Source organism: Polypterus senegalus, chromosome 12, assembly GCF_016835505.1.
Source record: "Polypterus senegalus isolate Bchr_013 chromosome 12, ASM1683550v1, whole genome shotgun sequence".
Lineage (NCBI taxonomy): Eukaryota > Metazoa > Chordata > Cladistia > Polypteriformes > Polypteridae > Polypterus > Polypterus senegalus.
In genome coordinates, this window is record NC_053165.1 from 101740323 (window position 1) to 101763312 (window position 22990).

The following is a 22990-nucleotide window of genomic DNA, read 5'->3' on the forward strand; positions in this document are numbered from 1 at the left end:
ACTGTGACCTGTGCAGTTCTTCAAACATTGGAACATGAAGTTATGTTACCCTGCAGGAATACGTCAGCTTTTGAAAAAAATGTATCTTATCACTTCTGAAAACACATAGAACAATATTCAAAATTTTTAATAAAATAGGAGGCCCAAAGATGAGAAATAAACTTTAGATGCAATGAATTGAAACTTCAAAACTTAACTAAGCAAATGAATGAGGCCGAAATGAGAAATGAAAACTTGTTGTGACTGATCACTTACAAAATGCCATTAATTAAATTTGAAGACTATTATCCTGAAAGTCAGGATTTAGGAGAAGGCTTTTTTTTTTTATTCTGGATTAATTTAATTGCATTGAGTAAGTAAAGAATGATAAATCAACGAAGTAAGAAGATATGTTGAATGATTTTTCCTCGGGCGTTATTTTTAAAAAATGAATGCCAGTTTACTTCGAGATACGTAAAAAAAACAGCGAATGGTGACTTTTAAGTCAATAAGCATTTAAGAGCCAATGCACTTTACATACTTGCGTAAGACTATATTTTTTGACTGTTACTTCAACGAAAACAAATGAATAAAATAGGCTAAAGTACATACTGTATGACACCTCCATTTTGTCTTGCACAGACACCATACATTGATTTATGTCACGCAATACGTGCACAACCTTTTCATTTGCATTTCCAGCATGAACGTTTTTATTATTTCTTCTTTTTTACAGCCAGATAATGTGCATGCAAATATTTTATTTATAGATATTTTCTTGATTAATACATCTTTTCACGTAACGGATTATTTTTAATTTCCTTTTTCTATGTCCATATTATTAGCTTCGCGGATCATATTTGTGTATATTACTCCTTCGTCGCGAAACGTTCAAGAAACTGTTCTAGGGGACTCCAACCCTGTGACTCATCACGATTCACCTCCTCTTTACTCTCTTTAAATTTTAAAAAGGGGCTGTGATATGTGACATTCGAAACAACTGACGACAAGCCAATCACTGATGTATTTACAACAATCAAAACCAATCATAGATCGAGAATCGTTTGCCCTCCTCTTCCGACAGTGGCTTGATTGATTATTTGCCGTATTCATTATATGACAGTCAACCAATACGAATGGCATTCTATTTGCACGAGCCAATAGAAGTGTAGGAGGCGGGGGAATACGTGTGAGCGCGAAGGGGTTTTTACAAAAGAAAAGTGAAGATGGTGGTGAATCGGTTACTTGTAAGGGAAGTATGATAAACTGGTGACAACAAGTACATTTTGAAATTTAGGAAAATAGGGCTATTTTGTTTGTGTTCGCCATTATTCGTAGCAATTAAATGAGGCCTGATCGATTATATTGTGATAATTTGCGTAGACTAGTTCAACATAGTTAACTCAAATGTATTTGTGGGCCGTGCTGTTGAGTCAAAACCAGAAAATATAGTACGTAGCTTCAAATGGTCAACTGCTTAGGAATTGTTTACTGTAATGTATGTAGGTGTGAGTCTTGTCATTGTGCAAGGATTGTGGTGTTATTTTGAAGTATATTCGTGCTTTTTAAGCGAAAACTAACGTGTATATAAATCATATGGTCTGCCCGTCATACTTTTAACTCCGAGGAAATTATAAGAACGGAAAATAGGCCACAGCTTAGTACGGATAAAGTTACAAATATAAAGAACTTAAGGGAGATTGCAAGATAAAACGTGAGAGTTTACACTTGGCACTCGATCAATAGTTGTATATCAAAGGGTGGTCATTCCACGTCTCACTAGGGTGCATTTTAGCCAGTACTGTAATGTATTTAAACTCGCAATTCTAAAAGTGCAAGTACGAGTAGACCGTGAGGACCAGAGTTATGTAAAGTGTCACGCTTTCGATCGTAGGAACCTCGAGCCTATTTGTTGATAGGAGCCAAAGTTATTTATGAATACTGAAGTTCTCGCATCTGATAGATGGCCTTTTACAACCTGGTCTTCCTCCTGGATGCCTCCTCTCCAACTAAACTGGGCCAGCTTATTGTATGGAGAATTCTTAACTGTTTTGCTTGCAAGCATGGTTTGGAGAATATACGTTGGGGGTACAAGTGGTGTGAGCCAAGAGGTAAAATCAGCCGAGGTTCCGATTTCAAGGAACTGAAAGTTAAAAACTTGGAAGAATTGGAGGGAGAGTTTCGCATAAAACTGGATGAGATATCTGGGTCGAATCACTGTGAAAAGTCATCTTCTCTTGCCGGCAAAGCCATACTTCTGCAAACTGCTCTGAAAGAGGCACTCCTTGATTTTCAATGGGATCGGCCTGATATTACATCTCCAACAAAACCAGTACCACGAGGACGTAGACGAGGAACCGTTAATAGCTCTGTGGACGATGACCCCGCAGTAAGGAAACAGAATCTGCTTTTTATCCTGTGTGCCTGCCCCCAGTCTATAACCGAGTTGGAGGAGTTCTTGTCACCTGTAAAGCTGAGACGAAGCGGATCCGTTGAAGGTTTGGCAGACTGTCTTTTACCCAAAAGAATTAAGGAAATCATTTTTCAGAACAAAGTCTTTCTTCATTGGATGGATACAACAGAATACTCCAAGGTAAATTCCTATCCGATCTTTAGGTTTTTGTAAACTACGTTAATGTGATTCTTATATAAATTATGTATGTATGTAAATGAAAATAACGGTTATTTCCAGGCTGGGACAAGGTTTCAGCTATAAAGCCTTCATCAGGGGTTACTTGATAATGATATATCGTGTGTGTGTGTATATATATATATATATATATATATATATATATATATATATATATATATATATATATATATAATGAGTATTTACTTTTTTTATTTTCTGTAAACAGGACGATAAATAGTTTTTTCCTTGTTCCAATTTACAGCTTCTGAAATGTGAAGACTATTCTGGATATGAAGCAATATCAGAAGTGATGAGTCAAATTAGTGGGAGCTTAGTGCCTTTTGAAGCGCTGCTTCAGCTCTCAGTCAAGAATGTGGGTGCTGATACAGAGCTATTAAGCAGAGAACACAGTGACAACCCCATCAGTTTCCTCCTTCAGAAGAAAGAAGCCGTTATCCCTGTTGATTCCAGCCTTAACTGCCTTATGCACTCAGAGCAGGTCTATAGAGCTGCCTTTCCAATGTACCAAGGAAAACTTCACTGGGACAGAGGTACAGTAATTTTTACAATCATATTTCTTGGTCAAAAAAAAAAAATACCCTTCAGTTTGTAAATGAATAATAAAATCTATTCTCCCCTTATTTAGTTTATTTAAAATTATCTTAGTTTGGTTATGAATATATCAGTAATTTTGGTTTAAATAAGAAAATGGACATCCTAATGATTTAGATTTTTTTTTTTTAACTATTTAGCTGAAGACGTAAAGGTGATTGATGTTTCTTTAGAGGCAGTCTCGTCCTTTCAGCGGCCATTAACCAATTGTGTGAAAATAATCTTGAAATCCACGGTGACTGATTGGAACTGCTCCAAATCAAAAATACTTAATACAGAGAGCTGGATTTTACACCATACAGAAGATCACCTGCTCCAGTGTTTTTTAGTTGACCTTGCCTTAAGGAATCTTCACATGGTAATGATACAATAAAGTATCATTTAAACTTTATTTTCTTACATATAAACATGTGTTTACATCGCGTTTTTAAAGTGAAGCGATATAGTTGAAGATATGTAATTGATTTAGATTTTTCTTAATTGTCAAATAATTTTTATATGTTTAACTTATTTCCATTTTGTGACTTTGTACTGTATTTTCTAGGTGGTTAGTGTTGATTTGAGTAGTGCTTTTCCACCCTACACTGGAGTTTTGTCTCCACTGTCGCCTACAACCGCACTTCTTACTGTACTCCTTCCAAGACCTCTTCATGAAGCAGATGAATTAATGAATAAGGTTATCATACAGAGTACAGATGATACATCAAGTGATCTTTCTGATATTTTCTCACATGTGTTGAAACACAACCAGCAGATGGAGGAACACCAGAACAACAGCTCAGGTGCAGGTTTTCGTACATGGTTTTTTTCCTAAATGAAACTATTTCCTTGTCTGATTTTTATTATTTTTTTAAAATGTCTTACTTCAAGTAGTGTTTCTATTTAATTTCCCCTTCATTTTTCCTTTTTCTTGTATGGATGTAATTCAGCAGAGTTTGTTTGAAGAAAAAGGCTTTTCAATATACATTTATACACACAATTACTTATCATAAAAAATGGACTTGTTTTATTAAATTGGAATCACCAGAATTTACTGTATCTGTACATAAGTAATGTTACAGATATACAGTGTGTTAACAAAATAATATGCTTTTATAAACAATATACTGTAACTGTTTTGTGTATGGAAGTGGTTTCATAAATACAGAAGAAATCTGCAGTATTAAAAAATGGTTTACTTTTTTTGTCAAATTAAAATGCTCATTTATGTTTAATAAATTATATAATTAAGTGGGTTTGTAAAAATTTTAAACATCATAGTGTGTTTAGATGTTTTACTGTTTTGACCCATCCATCCATATATCCATTTATTAATTTATGGATACTGTAGTTCATAATTTACTGTAACTTCACCTCTATGGTCTATGATGTTAGTGGATTTTCTTGATGAGGACTTTACATAAATTACATAAATATTGCGTAAAAGTGGCTTGTACGTTTTCACTCTTAATTCAATTTTGTGATTTGTAGTGATCTTTTAGATGTAGTTTGGATTACTGGGAAGTTCAAAGCCATTTGGGGCTATAAGTTAAATGTCTTGCCAATCTAAGTTGGTTCTCTTGTCTGCATATACATTGTGAGTGCCAAGTACTACTGTGAATTATCATTAACTATGCCAAAAGCAGCAAATGTAATATGTTCAACTGCATACTTAATGCTAGTGAATAAATGCTGTCCTTTCTATGATCATGCTTACTTAATGCAAAGGTGTAGTGATTAAAACTGTAGTCAATCGGATATCTTTCAGTTCCTAGTTTATGATGTTAGAGGATGTTTTTAAAACTAGTTGTTGAAGAGGACTTCCTGTTCTGTAATAACAATTTTGATGTTATTACGGGTTTAACAGAAAACCTCAAAATACGATATCCACTGGGAAACTGTATAGTTTTTATACCTTGCTTGTAATCAGCAATTGCAGAATTAACGTCTTGTGTAAATTGATCTGCATCTATGAATAAAATTTTTAAATATGGATGACCTGTTTTTACCACTGCTTTAATATTTTAAAAATGTATTTTCATTTCAGATATTCCTGAAATAGATTATATTGCTCCTGAGTGGGTGCAACAAGAGCTGAAGATGAGCGATTCTGTGACTTCGACTACTGTTGAAGATTGGTTTCTTATGTCGGATCTGGCTGGAATCAGTTCTAATTTAATGGAGTTAATCAGGTATTCAAGAAAGAAAATTACTGTTTCCTTGTAATTGTGTTAGTTGCCTTATTATTGGAGAAAAAGAGAGACTTGTTTGTGAAAGATGGATTATGCTCTAAATCGTTTTTGAATTATGGAGTAATTTTGATAGTCTTTAGTTATTTTGCTCTCTTTCCCTTTTTATAGATTATTATCTGCTGTTCCTGAGGATGAAGGAGGAGAGGTGTCAGAGTTTGATATGACAGACTGTTTGTCTGAGATGTACCAACATTCGATTAATAAATCTTCAGGACGACAGAACAAGAAAAAACGTAAGTATTTTGTGCACTACTGTTTTTCTTAAAAAAAAAAAAAGCCCATGTTATCGGTGCAGTATTGTGGTGTGGTCTGTCTTCATAGATGTTCCTGCATCATCTTATACTTGTGTAGTGTTGGTTGGCAGCTCTACAGAAAGTGTAATCCATTGGTCCAAATTTAATGTGACCAGAAAAAAGACCATGAGCTTAAACTTGCAATATCATTTGAAGCAAGTAACCCAAAAATGCCTGCTGTCTCATATGTAATAAATTCAATGTATTCAATCATTGAACAAGCTTTCAGTTTTATACATCGTGAGAAGCCTTTAGCAAAATTTAGTTTTTAAACAAGAGTATGATTTATAGTCCAGCAAGGGACACATACATACACTTCATTGAGAGAAATCATTTACAGTCATCCCTCACTATATCGTGCTTCGACTTTTGCGGCTTCACTCCATCGCCGATTTTAAATGTAAGCATATCTGAATATATATCGCGGATTTTTCGCGGATTTCTGCTGACAATGGGTCTTCTAATTTATGGTACATGCTTCATCAGTTGGTTTTCCCAGTTGATTTCATACAAGGGACGCTATTGGCGGATGGCTGAGAAGCTACCCAGTCATAGCATGTATTACATATTAAATAAAACTCCTCAATGATCTACGATGTGCTTTGCATACTTGAAAGCCCAAACAGCACATATTGATTTTTGATTGTTTGCTTTTTCTCTTTCTCTCTATTACTCTCTCTGACATTCTCTGCTCCTGGTGGAGGGGGTGTGAGCAGAGGGGCTGTTCGGACACTGGTCTAGTGGATACGGACGCTCCACTAAAAAATTCTGAAAGACTACTATCGCATTGCTCCCTTCCTTTCAGCTGCTTTCTCCGGCGGTGCTTTCCATACTTAAAAGCCCGAACAGCCCTATTGATTTTTGATTGTTTGCTTTTCGCCCTCTGTGTCTGTCTCTCTCTCTCTGACATTCTCTGCTCCTGACACACACTCCTTTGAAGTGGAAGATATGTTTTCATTCTTTTAATTGTGGGACGGAACTGTCATCTCTGTCTTGTCATGGAGCACAGTTTAAACTTTTGAGTAAAGAGTGTTATTTCATGTCTAGAGGGCTCTAATGTTAAAAAACATATTTAGAAGGTCGTAAACAGGTTTTCTATGCTCTAACTGCGAAAATATTTGATTTATAAATAAAGAATCCTACTTTGCGGAAATTCATTTATCGCGGTACAGTCTGGAACGGATTACTCGCGATAAACAAGGGTTTACTGTAAACTAATTGTAAATGAGAGGCAGGATTCTACTTTAGAGTTTTTTCACAGCAGTGCTTTGAAAGCGTAGATGGATAAAGCACATGCACAACTAACTTTGCCTATTTTTAATGCACATGTACTGTGTAAAAGTCAGAGTAAGACTCGAGCAAAGTGCTTTGTTGTGTTTATAGTTGGTTATGTTTCACCAAAATTATGAGGTGATCATGGCAGAGTAGGACAGTGTTAAATGCATTTTCTGAATAATAGAACTATGCAGCTAGCCTGGCAACTGAAGTGCTGTAGCAAACTTAAAATGTTTTCACGAATGATCCTGCATCGTGTTATAGTTCTGAATGGCCTGTTGGTGCTTTTGCAGAATAGTATGGTGGTGGTTGTTGATTTGCACACAAATAATTAAAGATTAAATTATTATTGCTGTAAGTAAAAAGCAACTTGAGGCCTTGCATTGCTACAGTTTTACTTGTCTAGAAAAAAAGACAATGAGCTTAAACAGTTATACATGATGCTATACAACTAACCCAGTAACAGTGAACTTGACTCTCTCTCTCTTTCTCTCTTTCTATCTATATATATCTATATCTATATCTATATATATATATATATATATATATATATATAAAACCGCATCAATCAATACCCCGCTATCACTCTTCCGTGCTGTACTCCACCCTCCATAAATCGGACCGAACACTCACTTAAAACCGAAAAGGCCGCAACCTGGCTGGGACGCTGCAATACTTTCGAATTTTACTGGTTTCATAATCTCTTATCTGCCTTTTTTTCTCTCCAACACCTTTGGGTGTCTATTCTCCGTATTGTCCTTATACGCTTTATATGTGTTGAGAGCACAGGATGTGTGTGCACTACGTGCTTTTACACGACTGACTGTTTTTTGATGGATGTGCTCTTATATGATATCTGTTGTAAGTAGGGCGTGTCTTGCAAAAATCTCATGTTCCACGTCCATGCGAGATGGTCCTGAGACAGTCTCTTGGCACCAAGTCTCATGTTTACAGTCCCACAAGACGCTCCATGGCAAGTCTCTTTTGTCTCGCATGTCTTTTAAATGTCTTTCGAGAAAATCACTATCGTCACCTAGCTTTTGCATTCCAGGATTTCTTCTTATAATAGGGAGATAATAATAGCTCACTAGTCAAAGCAGTAAATACAGAGAAGACGTGGGATTTGAGCCTATTATCTCACCATTGCTAAACGATTGCTTAACCAGGGCGCCATCTGCGGAGATCCGTGGCAGAGCAGCATTACGAGTGTGACAACTGCTTGAAAATGAAACGTGCTAACACACATATGTGAACGTCTTTTATTTTGTACCGATAGTTGTGCTTCCGCAACATGCCAATTAAGCAATTTATTTTTCATCTGTTTTATTCTTGAATAAAAGAATAGTTGTTACACCTTTTGTGGAAGTGTTTCTTGAATATTTGGGCTTCACGTCAAAATTATGCCATTATTATAACATATGAAAACATTTTCTGTTTTAGCCCTGTGTTCAGCATTTTTTGCCTCGCATTTCCTGTCATCCTACATTTACACAGATCATTGTAGACACTGAGCACACATGAAATGTATGTATTTCAAATCACAGTATTTCATTACCTATATAATTCCTTACGAACTTGTGCGTGGTTGAATATGGTTGAGAGGAGTGCATGACTTGAAAAAAAGCTAATGGCGAAAGTCTCATCTCGCAAGAATTGAAAAAAATCTCTTCAAAAAAAGGCTTGTCTCGTCGCATGATTTTTTTTTTAATATAATGGAGATATATATATATATATATAAATAAATAAAAAAATCTCAACACCACCTTTTTTGTCGCATGTCTCAGCCTTTTAAACTGTGCAGTAATACAAGCTGGATTTTTAAAAATATTGTGGACATTATCTTTATATAATTATTATTGTGATAATGATTTATTTTGAGAATTAACTTTTTAACCTGTTGCTTATTTCATTTTTTGCATAATGTGGCTAAATATTTTTTTTTTTTGGACAGTTTTTCAAAATGGAAGTTGTAACATTTTGTGATTATCATTCTTTAATATTGACAGGTGGTGTGAACTGTACACCTGTGAGGCAGAAAATGAAGACCATGAACCGTTCCCTCCAAATGCTGAATGCAGCTCGACTTAATGTCAAAGTTCAAAAGAGTCAAGCAGATGAACACATCATAAGTGACATATATAAACATGGTAAACGACGCTCAGCAAACAAACTGGGAGACAAAGAGCAGACAACTTGCCCTACTGTTGGTATGTGATTGTTTTTTAAATCTTAAATGGCTGAAGTTACTTTTTATTACTGTTTTTGGTTCTAATTGTTTTTTGATCTGTTAAGATTTCAGAAATGAAGAAGACCTTTCCAATTATGTTAAGGAGATTTATGAAAAGACGGCAACCGAACAACAGTGTGATATCATTACACAAGTCCAGAACTGTGTTAAGTTTATTAAGGCTTTTTTCAAATCCGCAAATCCTCAAGATCTAGAGGTTAGTACCTATTGGCTACAGAGAAGTTGCTTATTTATTTAATATTTTGTAATCCTGTAAACTACACCCTGTTGTAATATGATTTGAGAAGAATCCTAATTTGTTTGTCTTTGTAGATGAAGAGCATAGAGTTTATAAAAAGGAATCTACTTAAGACAAGTCAGGCAGTACGTCAGCAGTATGGAGCTGTGGAAGACAGTGAAATTAAAGTGAAAGAGTAAGTGTTTTGACTCATAAATATGTTTTGCATTTGTATAAGTAATTTTGAGTATAAAGGAACAGCAGGATAGCTTACACTATATTATGATTGAGTAGTGTTGAATAAACGTTTTTCTGGTGCAAGCGACAGTCAGTTTTAGTGTTGTACATTTTTGGTCATATCTATGCATTCAGAATTTCCACCAACTGCAAGACATCCAGTTCTGTTGTGGCTAATGGTGGGAATTATTTAAATAAGAACTAATTTCTGTCTGGAGTCTTTGATATTTTTTTGAAAATACATTAATATTTTCTTGGTCTTCATTAGCACACCAAATAAGAGAGAGAATTATAATTTATACTGCAGCGCGTTTCTCCGAAAATCTTTAGAAGGTTTAATATAATTTGTATATGTCAGAAAGCATTTTTAAAATCTGTTGTCGCCACATAAATTTCAAATGTAAACTGTACCATTATTTTACAACAGTGCGGTATGTAGCACAGAGGAATGCATGAATGGTTTTATAAAGGTGACCAGGAAAAGTGTTAAGTTTGCTTCAGTTCATTAACAAAGATCCATCCTGTCCATCGCCAAAGCCAGAAACCTAAGACTTAAATTGAAGTTAAAGAATTTAAGGCTTGAAACTTAACTATGAACTGAAATTGAAGAGTTAAGTATGTGCTCACTCAGAGGTTTTGTTTTTATCTGCAAACTGGGAGTGCTTGGCTCTAACTTTTTATCCTGTTGTGAACGTAACATTGCATGCCTTACACTTCTGGCTACAACATATCAACCATTCCACCAAAGGGCATCAGGCATGTAAAAAACAAAATGGCACTGATAAGTACCAGAAATGTATTCTATGCACCCCAAAAGCATACATATCCATGTATAGATTTTGAAATGATGGTTTAAAAAAATGACGAAAAAAAATTAAGTATTTATTCATCACACTCATTTGTCAACCAAATCAGCTCTGTACGTATTTGTACCACTGATTTTTAAACTAGGCTGGGGCCAAGTGTAGTAGAATATTTTAAAAATGAGTTTGCATGTAATGTTTAAACCACTAATTCCTGTCCATTTGTTTGTCCACATGAAACAACTCCTAGAGAACCAAATTTGTTGAAATTTGGCATACTTAATATTGCAGTGTAGTATACTGTATTTAATATATCTCAGCTTTTGTACTTGTCTATCTTTAAACATAGAAGAAACATTGACATGTGACTTCAATTATGGACGTGTTTATTATGGTTTCAGATTTACCTTGAGAGACGGAACTTCAACTTGTGTATTTTGTAGATTTTTTTTATTTTACTCATGTGACATCCAGCACTGCCAATAAAACCAAACACCTTGTTGATGCTCTTTCTGTAGAAGCAGCTACTGCAGCTGTGTGGCAGCATGCGCAAACATTTGTGACAGCAGCTCACTTATCCTGCGTCTTGAAATTGAGAGTTAAAGTAAATAATGCAAGTATCTTAACTTGGCATAAATTAAAGGGGAAACAAGCTTCCTTACTGTGGACCAGTGACACTTCATGCATAAAGTGAATAAACATGTACTCAGGATTTCTTTTACACTAAAAACAACCTTAATCATTCAAAGCACCACAATGACCTGCTTTCTGTAGTAGTCCGATGCAGCCAACAATTTTAGCTTTAACAGAGATTTTAAATCTTGGGCACTTCTTTCAAAAATGTTAAATATGTCATAGTCATAGACTCTCCATAATTAAACAACTAACAATAGAACAACAATGGATGTAATTTTTTCCTGACTTGAGCTAGAATCTAATAATCCTAATATAACATTTAGTACAATTATTTGATATATTTTTGAAACTTATGAAGACTTGGAATATCCAGGTTTTAACAAAAAATGTAGACACTGACATAACACTGTGCGTTGACACTGACATAATGCATTTTAGGTTCTGACAGACCAGAAAAATCTGTAGAGATTCCTCCAAGCTTTTCTTTAATATAAAGATTCTTTGCTTCACCCGTGTACATGAGAGGTAAAACAAGATGAATAGCAATGTGAATGTTTGTTTGTTTCTTCTCTTTCATTATGAGAGATTTTATAGTTTTTCCTCTTAAATTGTTTCTAACCTCTTGGCATTGTCCCTAAGAGTGATTGCACTCTGAATTCTGTGTTAGCATAGTTAAGCCCAAGTTAGACTCACAGTGATGTGTAATGATCCGTTTTACAGTGTTAAGCCTGAGTAACTCTCAGAATAGTATTCTGTTACTATCTAGTGGTTGAAATAACATATGCTTTCTGCCACTTTATGGTAACTTCTCAATATTAATGAGTGGGGCAGATCCTTCAATAAAAAACACAATGGGAAATGTAAAGCTGTAAATCGTATTTTAGAACAAACTAAATTGAATCATTGCCGAAGCTGGTTACCTGAATGACACAGACCGCAAAGCTGACACGTGTTCAGTAGATTCCAACCTGCCAAGTTTCAGTGAAGTCCATGTTTGGTGTCCGCTTCATACAGCTATTGACAATCTTGCAATTACTCATTACCCATTTACAGGTAATCCTGGTCTAAAAATGACTGTTGATCATGATTATCTGGACTATGTATAATTTGATGATGGTATGATGTAGAAATGAGTTGTTGTAACAAATTGCTGTGCTGACAATGGCAGAGAAGTCACATTAAACCATTTGCTTGTCATAGTTGCTGCAGAAGACACTCAAGTGATTTTCAGCCTTCTGATACTGTAGGGCATACAGTGGGTAAACCCATCTAGAAGAGGTATTGGTCCACAAGCCGTTGTTGTAGATAATCATTTTCAACTAAGTTATGAGCGAGTGTCTTTTTTTTTATTCCCCCCATCTCATCACTGAAACTGTACAAACCATGAGGTATGTATCAGACAGTCATCAAACATGCAGATAGACTATGTTGCCAATCATGACTTAAGCATTGACAAAACTTTCACAAGTTACAAGGAAAGGCTGTCGTGGATATAATACATTGCTGTGGGAATTGTTTTCTGCAAAAAAGGAATTAAAAATAAAATCATAAAATGAAAATATACACTCACCTAAAGGATTATTAGAAACACCATACTAATACGGTGTTTGACCCCCTTTCGCCTTTAGAACTGCCTTAATTCTACGTGGCATTGATTCAACAAGGTGCTGAAAGCATTCTTTAGAAATGTTGGCCCATATTGATAGGATAGCATCTTGCAGTTGATGGAGATTTGTGGGATGCACATCCAGGGCACGAAGCTCCTGTTCCACCACATCCCAAAGATGCTCTATTGGGTTAAGATCTGGTGACTGTGGGGGCCATTTTAGTACAGTGAACTCATTGTCATGTTCAAGAAACCAATTTGAAATGATTCGAGCTTTGTGACATGGTGCATTATCCTGCTGGAAGTAGCCATCAGAGGATGGGTACATGGTGGTCATGAAGGGATGGACATGGTCAGAAACAATGCTCAGGTAGCCCGTGGCATTTAAACAATGCCCAATTGGCACTAAGGGGCCTAAAGTGTGCCAAGAAAACATCCCCACACCATTACACCACCACCACCAGCCTGCACAGTGGTAACAAGGCATGATGGATCCATGTTCTCATTCTGTTTACGCCAAATTCTGACTCTACCATTTGAATGTCTCAACAGAAATTGAGACTCATCAGACCAGGCAACATTTTTCCAGTCTTCAACTGTCCAATTTTGGTGAGCTCGTGCAAATTGTAGCCTCTTTTTCCTATTTGTAGTGGAGATGAGTGGTACCCGGTGGGGTCTTCTGCTGTTGTAGCCCATCCGCCTCAAGGTTGTGCGTGTTGTGGCTTCACAAATGCTTTGCTGCATACCTCGGTTGTAACGAGTGGTTATTTCAGTCAAAGTTGCTCTTCTATCAGCTTGAATCAGTCAGCCCATTTTCCTCTGACCTCTAGCATCAACAAGGCATTTTCGCCCACAGGACTGCCGCATACTGGATGTTTTTCCCTTTTCACACCATTCTTTGTAAACCCTAGAAATGGTTGTGCGTGAAAATCCCAGTAACTGAGCAGATTGTGAAATACTCAGACCGGCCCGTCTGGCACCAACAACCATGCCACGCTCAAAATTGCTTAAATCACCTTTCTTTCCCATTCTGACATTCAGTTTGGAGTTCAGGAGATTGTCTTGACCAGGACCACACCCCTAAATGCATTGAAGCAACTGCCATGTGATTGGTTGATTAGATAATTGCATTAATGAGAAATTGAACAGGTGTTCCTAATAATCCTTTAGGTGAATGTATTTGTCTTTTGCATTTTAATTTTAAAAGTCTATGCATAAGAATGCTGCAAAAACTAAAAAATAAAATGAAATAACTTTGCAATTTCATTTTCAAATTCTACAGGTAAGAATGCTGCAAAAACTGCAAGTAAAATGAAAGAGCAGCATTTGCAATTTCATTTTCAGCCTGAACAGCAATGAAGCCACTCAAATTAAAAGAAAAACGTAAAAAAGTACTAGCACCATTTGCTGCTCATTAAATTTTCCTTTTTGCATTTTCATTGCTACTTTGCATATTAATTTAAGTTCTCAACATGCAAATAGCATGGGTCAGTGGGCGGGGCTTTGCACCTCGACTTTCCTACAAATCTTTGTCCTTCAGCTGTAGGCACTTCTCGTTTCGACTGTTTAAGTCACGTGATTTTCATCTTTTCACCTCTGTACTGCGAGCTTCACAGTGAAATTGTCTCAGAGAATCTGAAGACCACACATAATTGTAGTTCTAAGGTAATGTGCTATTTAAAAGCAATATTTAACATGACAAAAATTAGCCTTTATTACTTCATAGTTTATATTTATTTACACTGAAGTAGAAATGGGACACTTTGTATTTTTGTTGCTCAGTAGTAGTATTATATAATACATTTACCCCTCTACAATTTTCAACTCCTCCTCCTCTGTCCTATACAAATGGTGTTATTTCATTTTATTTTTCATTTTTGCGGCATTCTTGTACGTAGACTTTCAAAATGAAATTGCTAAAGAGAGACCGCATTTTCATTTTATAATTTTAATTTTCATTTATGTTTTTGCAGTAAACACCTTAAATACATTGCACCCAAATGAGCTTTATTCGGTTATCAAGTTCTACATACTGTATGAACTCAGTACTTTACACTAGGATAGAGACCGAGTGGGACAGAAAAATACTGTCAACATGGCATTGCTACCTTATCTGTGTTGTCATGGGCACACACTTTGTTTGACCAAGGTCATTGTATATTGATGGGAAGTTTCTGTACCTCCCTTGAATTGCTTGAGATTGTATTTCAAAAGAAAACTGATACATATGGCTTTGTATTACTAAACCATTTTGATATGCATTCTGAGTTTGATCACATGACTACATCAAGGAGTATAATGCATTCACTGTGTGCCAAAATGGGAAAATGATTGAGATCAAGTAAAAAAAAAAAAGACTGCCTTCTAAACACTATTCACAATGCAATGTTTGTGTCAGTCGAAATGCAGAAGTCTGTAAGCCTTGTGCCATGGTAGCCTACAGTAACTAAGTGTGGGGTGTTCATCATGTGAGGCAGGCACTAATATTTGTCCTTGTCATGCACAAGTGATCAGGAGCAGTGTAAAACAAGGATGTGTCTTTGCACCGACTCTTTTTGGTGTTTTCTTCTACATACTACTGAACTTCACATTATAGGGCTCTGTCAAAGGCTTCAACCTACATAACCAGGAGCAGCGGGAAGCTGTTCAACTTGGCTCGCTTAAGGGCAAGATTTACCCAATCATCATTAGAGAATTGCTGTTCGCTAATGATGTGGCCCTCACTTCACATACTCAAGTGACGCTCCAGCAGCTAATCAACCATTTTGTATATGCCTGCAAGGTGTTTGGGCTGGCTATTAGCATTAAGAAGACCAGTGTCATGGGCCAGGACTTCCCTGATCCACCCTCAATTTGCATTGACGGCACTGTACTCGAAGTCCTTGACCACTGTACGTACTTGAGTTCCATCAGCAGCAGCAACCTATCACTCGATAGTGAAATCATCAAGTGGATTGCCAGAGCCTATGTTGGTTTCTATCCTCCAGGTTCTGATTGTGTCTTTCTTCATCTCTCTTGATGCCTTCTTGAACAAACCAAAACCAAGACCTGTTTAATGGGACAGGAATGCCTGGTAAACTTGGCTTTAATCTGTAGTCCCCTAAGCAGCTGGGGGCTGTTGGTACAGGTTGATACAGACACAGTGCTAAAGCCCATCGGCTTCTTACCTTATACCAAGAGCAGCTAGGATGATCACTGGCTACATGTGACCCTAAAGCTTTTTTTTTATATAGACCGCTGTTAATGATCAAAACACATTTCTACTTCTGGTAGCAAGTTTAATTGTCATGTTTATATTCTCCTAGTGAGCAGTTGACTGTATTTGGTCATTATCACATATCTTTACAATTTCAAAGCAGAAGTGTGAGACTGTTGATCAAAGAAGAGTTGTATCTGTTATTGCTGACTTTAGGAGGAAAACTAAAGAAAAGGTGTAGCGTCACATTCTTTAAAAGTGGCGACTGCAGGGTGAATATAATAATCTTGTGTGTGGGTGACCTTCTTGACGAAGAGATGCATTTCAAATATTTCTGCATGTTTTTCTTGTGTTTTTATTAGACATTATAGTCAACGACAACGATAGTTTATTTCTTGTATAGCCCAAAGTCACACAAGGAGTACAGAGTGGAGTTTAACAGACCCTGTTTTTTGATAGCCCCCCAGCTTTTACTGCCTAAGAAGCTAATTAAGAAAATTTTCAAAAATATCTTTGTAGTGGGGAAACAAAATGGAATAAATCTTAGGAAAGGTAATTCAGAGAGAAGCACCTTTCCAGGTAGGTTGGGCATACAGTACATTGGGTGTCAAAAAAATGCAATACACAAAACAGAACACAAGTGATCCTATTGACAGAGCTAGATGGTCAATCTATTATTGCCATCTCAGGAACACATTGCCGTAGTAATAGTACAAACTACAAAACAAAATGCAAGAATAGATTATATCACTTACTAAATGCAGAACTGTCACAAATGAGGATACAAATTTGTTCAGAGTCCTGGAGACCTCAACCAGCAAATTACTTACCCTCCACTGGCCATTCTGTAGCTGAGTCAGTGCTGGGCCAGCCAATCTGATGAAATGACCTTTCTACCTGATGATTTCAGTGCTCCTTTATCAGAGATGACATTTCTGTAGGCAGACAAGCAACTTGGCAGTAGAGCAGTGGCATCAAGTGCGACATGTGAGTACTGACAAGATAAATGTGATAGGTTGCTGCTGATGATGTGAGTGTTAGTAACAGATTAGCACTATAACTTAAAGTAATATATTTATAATGACCAACAACAGAGATGCAGTATGCACAGCTAATCAGCAGGACAACTTGGGGTATGCTAAACTGAAGTAGTGAGTCTTCAGTTGAGAAGTAAAAGCTGAGACTGAAGGGCACATCTTATAATAGCAGGCAGACCATTCCACAACTTTGGGGCCCCTATGACTAAAATCTTGACCTCCCACTGTTATTTTAGTAATTCTTGGAATCGTAAGCAGACCATCATCTTAAGATCTTAATTTGTTCTCTGGGTTGTGAGTAATGATAAGTTCAGATAAGCAAGCCAGACCCTGGTTATTTAATGCTTTAGATGTTTAAAGGAGGATTTTGAAATCTGCCTTAAACATAACCGGGAGCCAGTGTAAGGGCTTAAGAACTGCAGTTATGTATTCGTATTTTCTTGTTCTTGTAATAATTCTTGCAGCAACATTTTGAATTAACTGAAAGCTGTATAAAGAACATCCAGTTAACCCCGCATTGCAGCAATCTGTCCTATTAGATATAAATGTGTGAATTTCTTAGTATCCTGAATGTTTAAAAAAACCTAACATTCTTAAGATGGAAAGAACATGTTTTGGATAGTTTTGTAATGTGCACTTTAAATGACTTGTTCGTGTTAAAGATAACACCTAGACTGCAGGCTGATTCAGTAAAAGTAATGTTGATTTCAACTGAGTTAAATAATGAAAAAATATTGTTGCAGTCTGTATCATTCCCTCCAATAATTAACATTTCTGTATTCAAAGACAAGTAGTTCTTATCCATCCACTCCTGTTTGCATGTTCTGTTTGAGTGCTCTTGTTTCCCTCCACAGTCCAAATGTGTGCAGGTTTGATGGATTTTCATTGTCAAAGTGGCACGTGTACTGTATATGTATGCCCTGAAGTGGATTGGCTCCCTGTCCATGGTTTGTTCCTGTCTTATGTCAGATGCTTGTTGGGATAGGCTGCACCTGTACTGCAATCCTTCCCTGGATAAATGGTTAGGAAGATGGAGTAATGTATGCCTACAACATCTGTTGAGTTCCCATCACTTAGTAGTATTCTACATGGAAACTCAATATTCACTCTTGCTGAAGTATACAGGTTCAGTATCAACATGGTGGCAGCAGGCAGTATCATTGCAAAATAAAGAAATACTAGCCGACACCTGCCGTAGCATACGGCAGTGTAAGAATAGGAGCGGAAAACGGTGAGAAAGGAATTCAAAAATCAAGTAGAAAGAAATACTTCTTGAAAGACGCAGTTGTGAATAGGTGTTTTGCTGGAGACGACAGATAATGAGTCAAAAGATCTAACTGTAGAAAAAGCCACGTACAACAATAGTATCATGTACTTCCTGGAAATGTGGACGGTAATATGATCATTTTGCCTATACGTATGTTATTTTCAGCCTTTGCTTGCGGTGCATCTGGAAGTCCTTTGTATTGTTCCACGTGCACATCTTGTTGATGTAATCTGAGATAGTTGAGACGCGCGCCCTCTGTTTTAACATACACATCTATGACGTACTGTTGGAATAGTTTGCCGCTGGAGTGCAAAATACTAAATGTATTCCTCATTGATAATCTGTACATCTAAAATTGGCATTGAGTAAGCCTGATTCGGTTGGTGGTTCTTTTATCGGGAACATGTTGTAAATCTTTGTGCCAGCCAATGTCTCCGTAAGGGAATAAAAGTGGGTAAACCATAGGATCGCAATTCATATTGAGCGTGGAAATCTGTTTACAGTTGTTACCTCTGGGGTAGATGCAAAAGTCTCTTTCAGCAGGGGGTTCGCAACCTTCTCCAACGAAAATCCCAACATCGGTGTGACATGTCGGGGCATTGTATTGTCGTAAATCCTTCCCAGGGTTTTCCTTAAACATTCCTACAGATTCTGTTGAGTTGGAGTGAGCGATTTCATGCATGTGTTTGTATGATTCAGCGAAGGGGTTGATGGTTCTGAGCATAGAATCTAGCTGGAGAAGTACGTTTTCGCTGCATGCAGAGTTTGCTTTATTATGTAAGCGTACTTCAGTAGCTTGCGCTGTGTCAAAAACATACAACTGTCTATATCCTGGAGAGGTAGAAGTGTTGGCGTATAGAGGAGAGATTTGGTGATAAATTTGCCAGTGTAGTTTAAAACGGTATAGTCCGTGACCAGGAGGTTGTTATCTGTGGAAGAGGACAAATAGGAATCGAGAAATGCTGTGTCGGCTGAGTGTGGGCGTGACCGATTTTGAAGTGGAAGCAGGACGAACCAGAAGAGAAATATATATAAGAGATGCTTTAGTATAGTGATCGAATGTAAGCAAGCGTATAACGTTTTACAGTTATTGCCTGGTTTTTCTGAAGAACAGAGACAGCATTTCCCATCTGGGTTTCAGTATTCATTGTCAATAATGGTAATTGGGGATAACATTTCAAGGTGAATCCTTGCCCAGGGACTGAAAGGGTGCTGCAAAGGAGGACTGTTGACAAAGTAAAGAGTCAACCAGTCTCCTTTTAAAATGGGTGAATCTTGCAACAGTAGTTCCCTTTTTGCATTTTTTTCCTCCTTAAAACACCATGTGGATATACTGTTTTGCTATTTGTGTGTAATGACAGAATCGCTGCTCATATTATTAACATTAGTGCTAAGCTTCCTAGGATATATGATTCTTATTGCATACTAAAATAGAGAGTTCTTAGGTCAAATTGTGTTGAACATGTAAAAATTTGAAATGGATAATTCAGATATCTGATAAAACTTTAGTGTATTATTATGCTCAGACGTTTGGTCATTTTAAGAAATTTTTAAGTTCATACAATTTAGGCATATTCTCATAGTACATCATTTATAAGCTAAGGTAATGGATCTTATCTGTTTGTAAAATCTCAGAGAAATAGTAAGGTTTTAACATTTTCTTGTTTGAAATAAATACTGTACAATTGATGTAAATGCAATGTGCTCTGAAATCTTTTCTTTGGAGGGAGTGTATGTTAAATTTCTAATGTACTGACTTTTAGGTTGTAAAAAGATCCATGGTGCATGTACTAAAATATTTGAGGAAAAAATGTCCTTGATTTTTGTTTTTATTCATTAAGTTGCTGTATTACAGCTTTTATTGAATTATTTTGTATATTCATGTCTATTTCTTTGACTGATGTATTTGTTAGTTCTTTAATAAGATATATTATTTTCCTCAATTTACAGGTGCCAGATACAATTTGTCTTCCGTCTGGAGATGTGTCTTCAGTGTCCATCCATTCAGTCAAATGCAGAAGACTTAGAACAGATTATAGAGGAGGAAAGTGGTGTTCTTTTTCAGTAATATTGTATTGTGCACATTTTTAGAATCAACGTTTAAATTGATATAGTATTTGGTGTCCTTATATTTTAAAGCTTATTTTCACTTTGTAAGGTTTCTCTTTACAGGCATCTCATAATATGTAATCAGTATTAGAAATACCTGGGTCGGGGCAGAGGCAGAACATGCTTCCAAATTAAATTGTTTAGCCTATAAAACACAAGGGTGTTAACAAAACATATCTCCAAGTTATGTGCAATATTTGTGATTATTTAAATTGTACAGTGTTACTGTTATTATTACACTAAATTTCAGCTTTGACTCTCCAATTTCATCTAATCAGTCTATATACTAACTGTTGAACCATTGTAGTTACAGTGACACAAAACAGAAATGCATTCAAATTACATTCCTCAAATGTATTGCAGTGTTTTTTGAGCGTTTGCCTCACAGTAGCACTATGGCTGTGGGTAGTTGCATAGATTGCTGATAAAGCATATGTGACTTTCTGGTGCTGATCAACCAACCATCACATTTCTGCATAATGTGTGTAATGGTTGATCTCTCTCTTGTCCATTTATGACTGTAGTGATTTTGGTATCTAAAAGACTGGCTAATTTTTCTCACAATAATAGGCTGGGAAACCAGAAAGAACGTGTATTTCAGTGGTTCTCAACTTGTGGTTCACAATGTGACAGTTATTGTATCAGAACTGTCCTATGAAATAAACTTTAATAGTTCCTTTGGGAGTTGATCTAAAACTACCACTAGCACATCTGAATTTCTTGCTCCATGTCTGTATATGGAGAAGACTCTCATTGAGGCAAAGGATTAATACAGTTTTCACTTGTTCTTGTTTAATAATGAACTATTCTGCATTGCCCTATTTGTTTTAGTAAGCTCTAGACTGCTATGTTTCTGGCTATAAATGTGTGTCCCATGCCATATAATATACAGTATAATGGGTTCTCAAGTTCTAGTGGACCACAGTGACTCTGCGTTATTTTTTGTCTAACTAAATTTCTTAATTTGAAGACCGTTATTGCTGTGAAGGCAATTATTGCTCAAGCAACATTTGTATTCTCTTTTTAGTTAACTCGCTTGTTGAGATTCACTTCTAAATGCTTCTTTAAGTCTTAAACGGATAACATTAATTGCTTTAATTGCATCTGGTTTTCATAACCGACCAACTATTAACTGTGAAATGCAATTGACAACGGAAACCTCAGTTCACCATCTAACTCAGTAAGTTCAATCCTGGGAGCTTACTCTGGCTGCAGGTTTTCTTTGCAACCAAAGTGTGCTTTTAATTGGATTCCATCCTTAATTAAGCAAGCTGTTAATTTTCCAATTTGTATGTATTGGTGTCACTTCATTCATTATAAAGGTGGATTTTTTTTTTGTATTTTTAGACATCTTCATTGCAATTTTCTTTCTGCTGTTCCTGGTTTTCTGGTCGTTTAGGCCATTGTAGAAAAAAAAGAAAAAGTTTAGCCTTTTAGTATTGTATGCCCTGTTGTCTCCTTTGCTTGATGTCAAGCAGCATGGTTGAATGACAATTAAGAGAGTAAACTCTTTAGAAAATAGGTAAATTAATAGGAAAATGACAAGAAGTTTTAAGCATGTAAAACTAATGGCAAAAATAAAAAGATTCATACATTTCTTACAAATCTCACAGTACTGCTGTTTTCTAAATGCAGAACAAAATAAGAAAAAAATAAAAACAAGGACTAATTTAACAGTAAAATTAGCAGAAGGAAAATGAGTCAAACTGGTTGGAACAAAAACCTGCAGCTAAAGCTGGTCCCCAGGACTAAACAGTAGAGACTGGTAAAACTTTTTCGCATTCACAATTGCTTGTGGTCACTGTGAAGATCTGGTTTAATAAGATATTTGGAAAGAAATTGAAAAGAAAACAACTTACATTTTTAATACTGTTCCTTTCTGCTGCTTTCCAGTTCACTTGTTAAGATGGCCTTCTTTCTTTCTTTCTTCCACTCAGTGCTTCTTCAAACTTGGTTTCTCTCCAGTCCAACTGATAATCGTTCACTGCCCGAGGCTGTCTTTAATTCCTTGTCATCCTCCTTAGTTTGCCAGTTCAAATCCCATAAATACCAGAAATGGTTCCACTCTGTTAGTCTGCCTGCTATTTCATCTGTCTTAATGACAGAAATGATTATCCTGTATCATTGCTGAACTCTGGGGCTTTGAAACAATAATCCAGTTACAATGCATTGTATTTTTCCTTTCTAACAACTACTGTTTGTTATTTAATGTGTTCATTGTAATGTGGAATTGCACTTATAAGTGACTGTAGGCCGTAGATGATCTACTGTATGTTTGACTCTAATTGGTCCTTATTCTGAAACACAACACAGTTTTATGAAACTGTTTTTTTTTTGATTGAGTCAGTTTACTTCTTATGTTCTGACAATATTTTTTAAATAGAAAAGGCATAAAATGTATATTATATTCACAACTAAACTTCTGTACACTTGTCCAAATGAAGAAAATCCGTAATATCTCCTGTTTCTCTCTATAGATGACAGATATGTTACGTATGTTATCTTTAACCAAGAATCCAGCTTATCTCACACAGTTCCTTGAAGAAGACATCTTAACAGTGTAAGTGATTCTGTGCTTAAATCTTCATTTGTTCCTTGTTTACACAGTATAG

General features: G+C 36.2%; 1 protein-coding gene across 1 annotated transcript in view; it reads left to right on the forward strand.

Annotated features, from left to right (window-relative positions):
- Positions 1-1188: 1188 nt before the first annotated feature.
- ticrr (TopBP1-interacting, checkpoint, and replication regulator) overlaps positions 1189-22990 on the forward strand; it is a 58231-nt gene continuing 36429 nt past the window's right edge. Inside the window, exons 1-11 of the mRNA XM_039773049.1 lie at positions 1189-2572; positions 2874-3162; positions 3364-3581; positions 3768-4005; positions 5250-5394; positions 5563-5687; positions 9029-9229; positions 9315-9466; positions 9583-9683; positions 20220-20313; positions 22856-22938. Coding sequence (XP_039628983.1) covers positions 1943-2572; positions 2874-3162; positions 3364-3581; positions 3768-4005; positions 5250-5394; positions 5563-5687; positions 9029-9229; positions 9315-9466; positions 9583-9683; positions 20220-20313; positions 22856-22938 — 2276 coding nt within the window. The 5' untranslated portion in view covers positions 1189-1942. The remainder of the gene's footprint in view (positions 2573-2873; positions 3163-3363; positions 3582-3767; positions 4006-5249; positions 5395-5562; positions 5688-9028; positions 9230-9314; positions 9467-9582; positions 9684-20219; positions 20314-22855; positions 22939-22990) is intronic.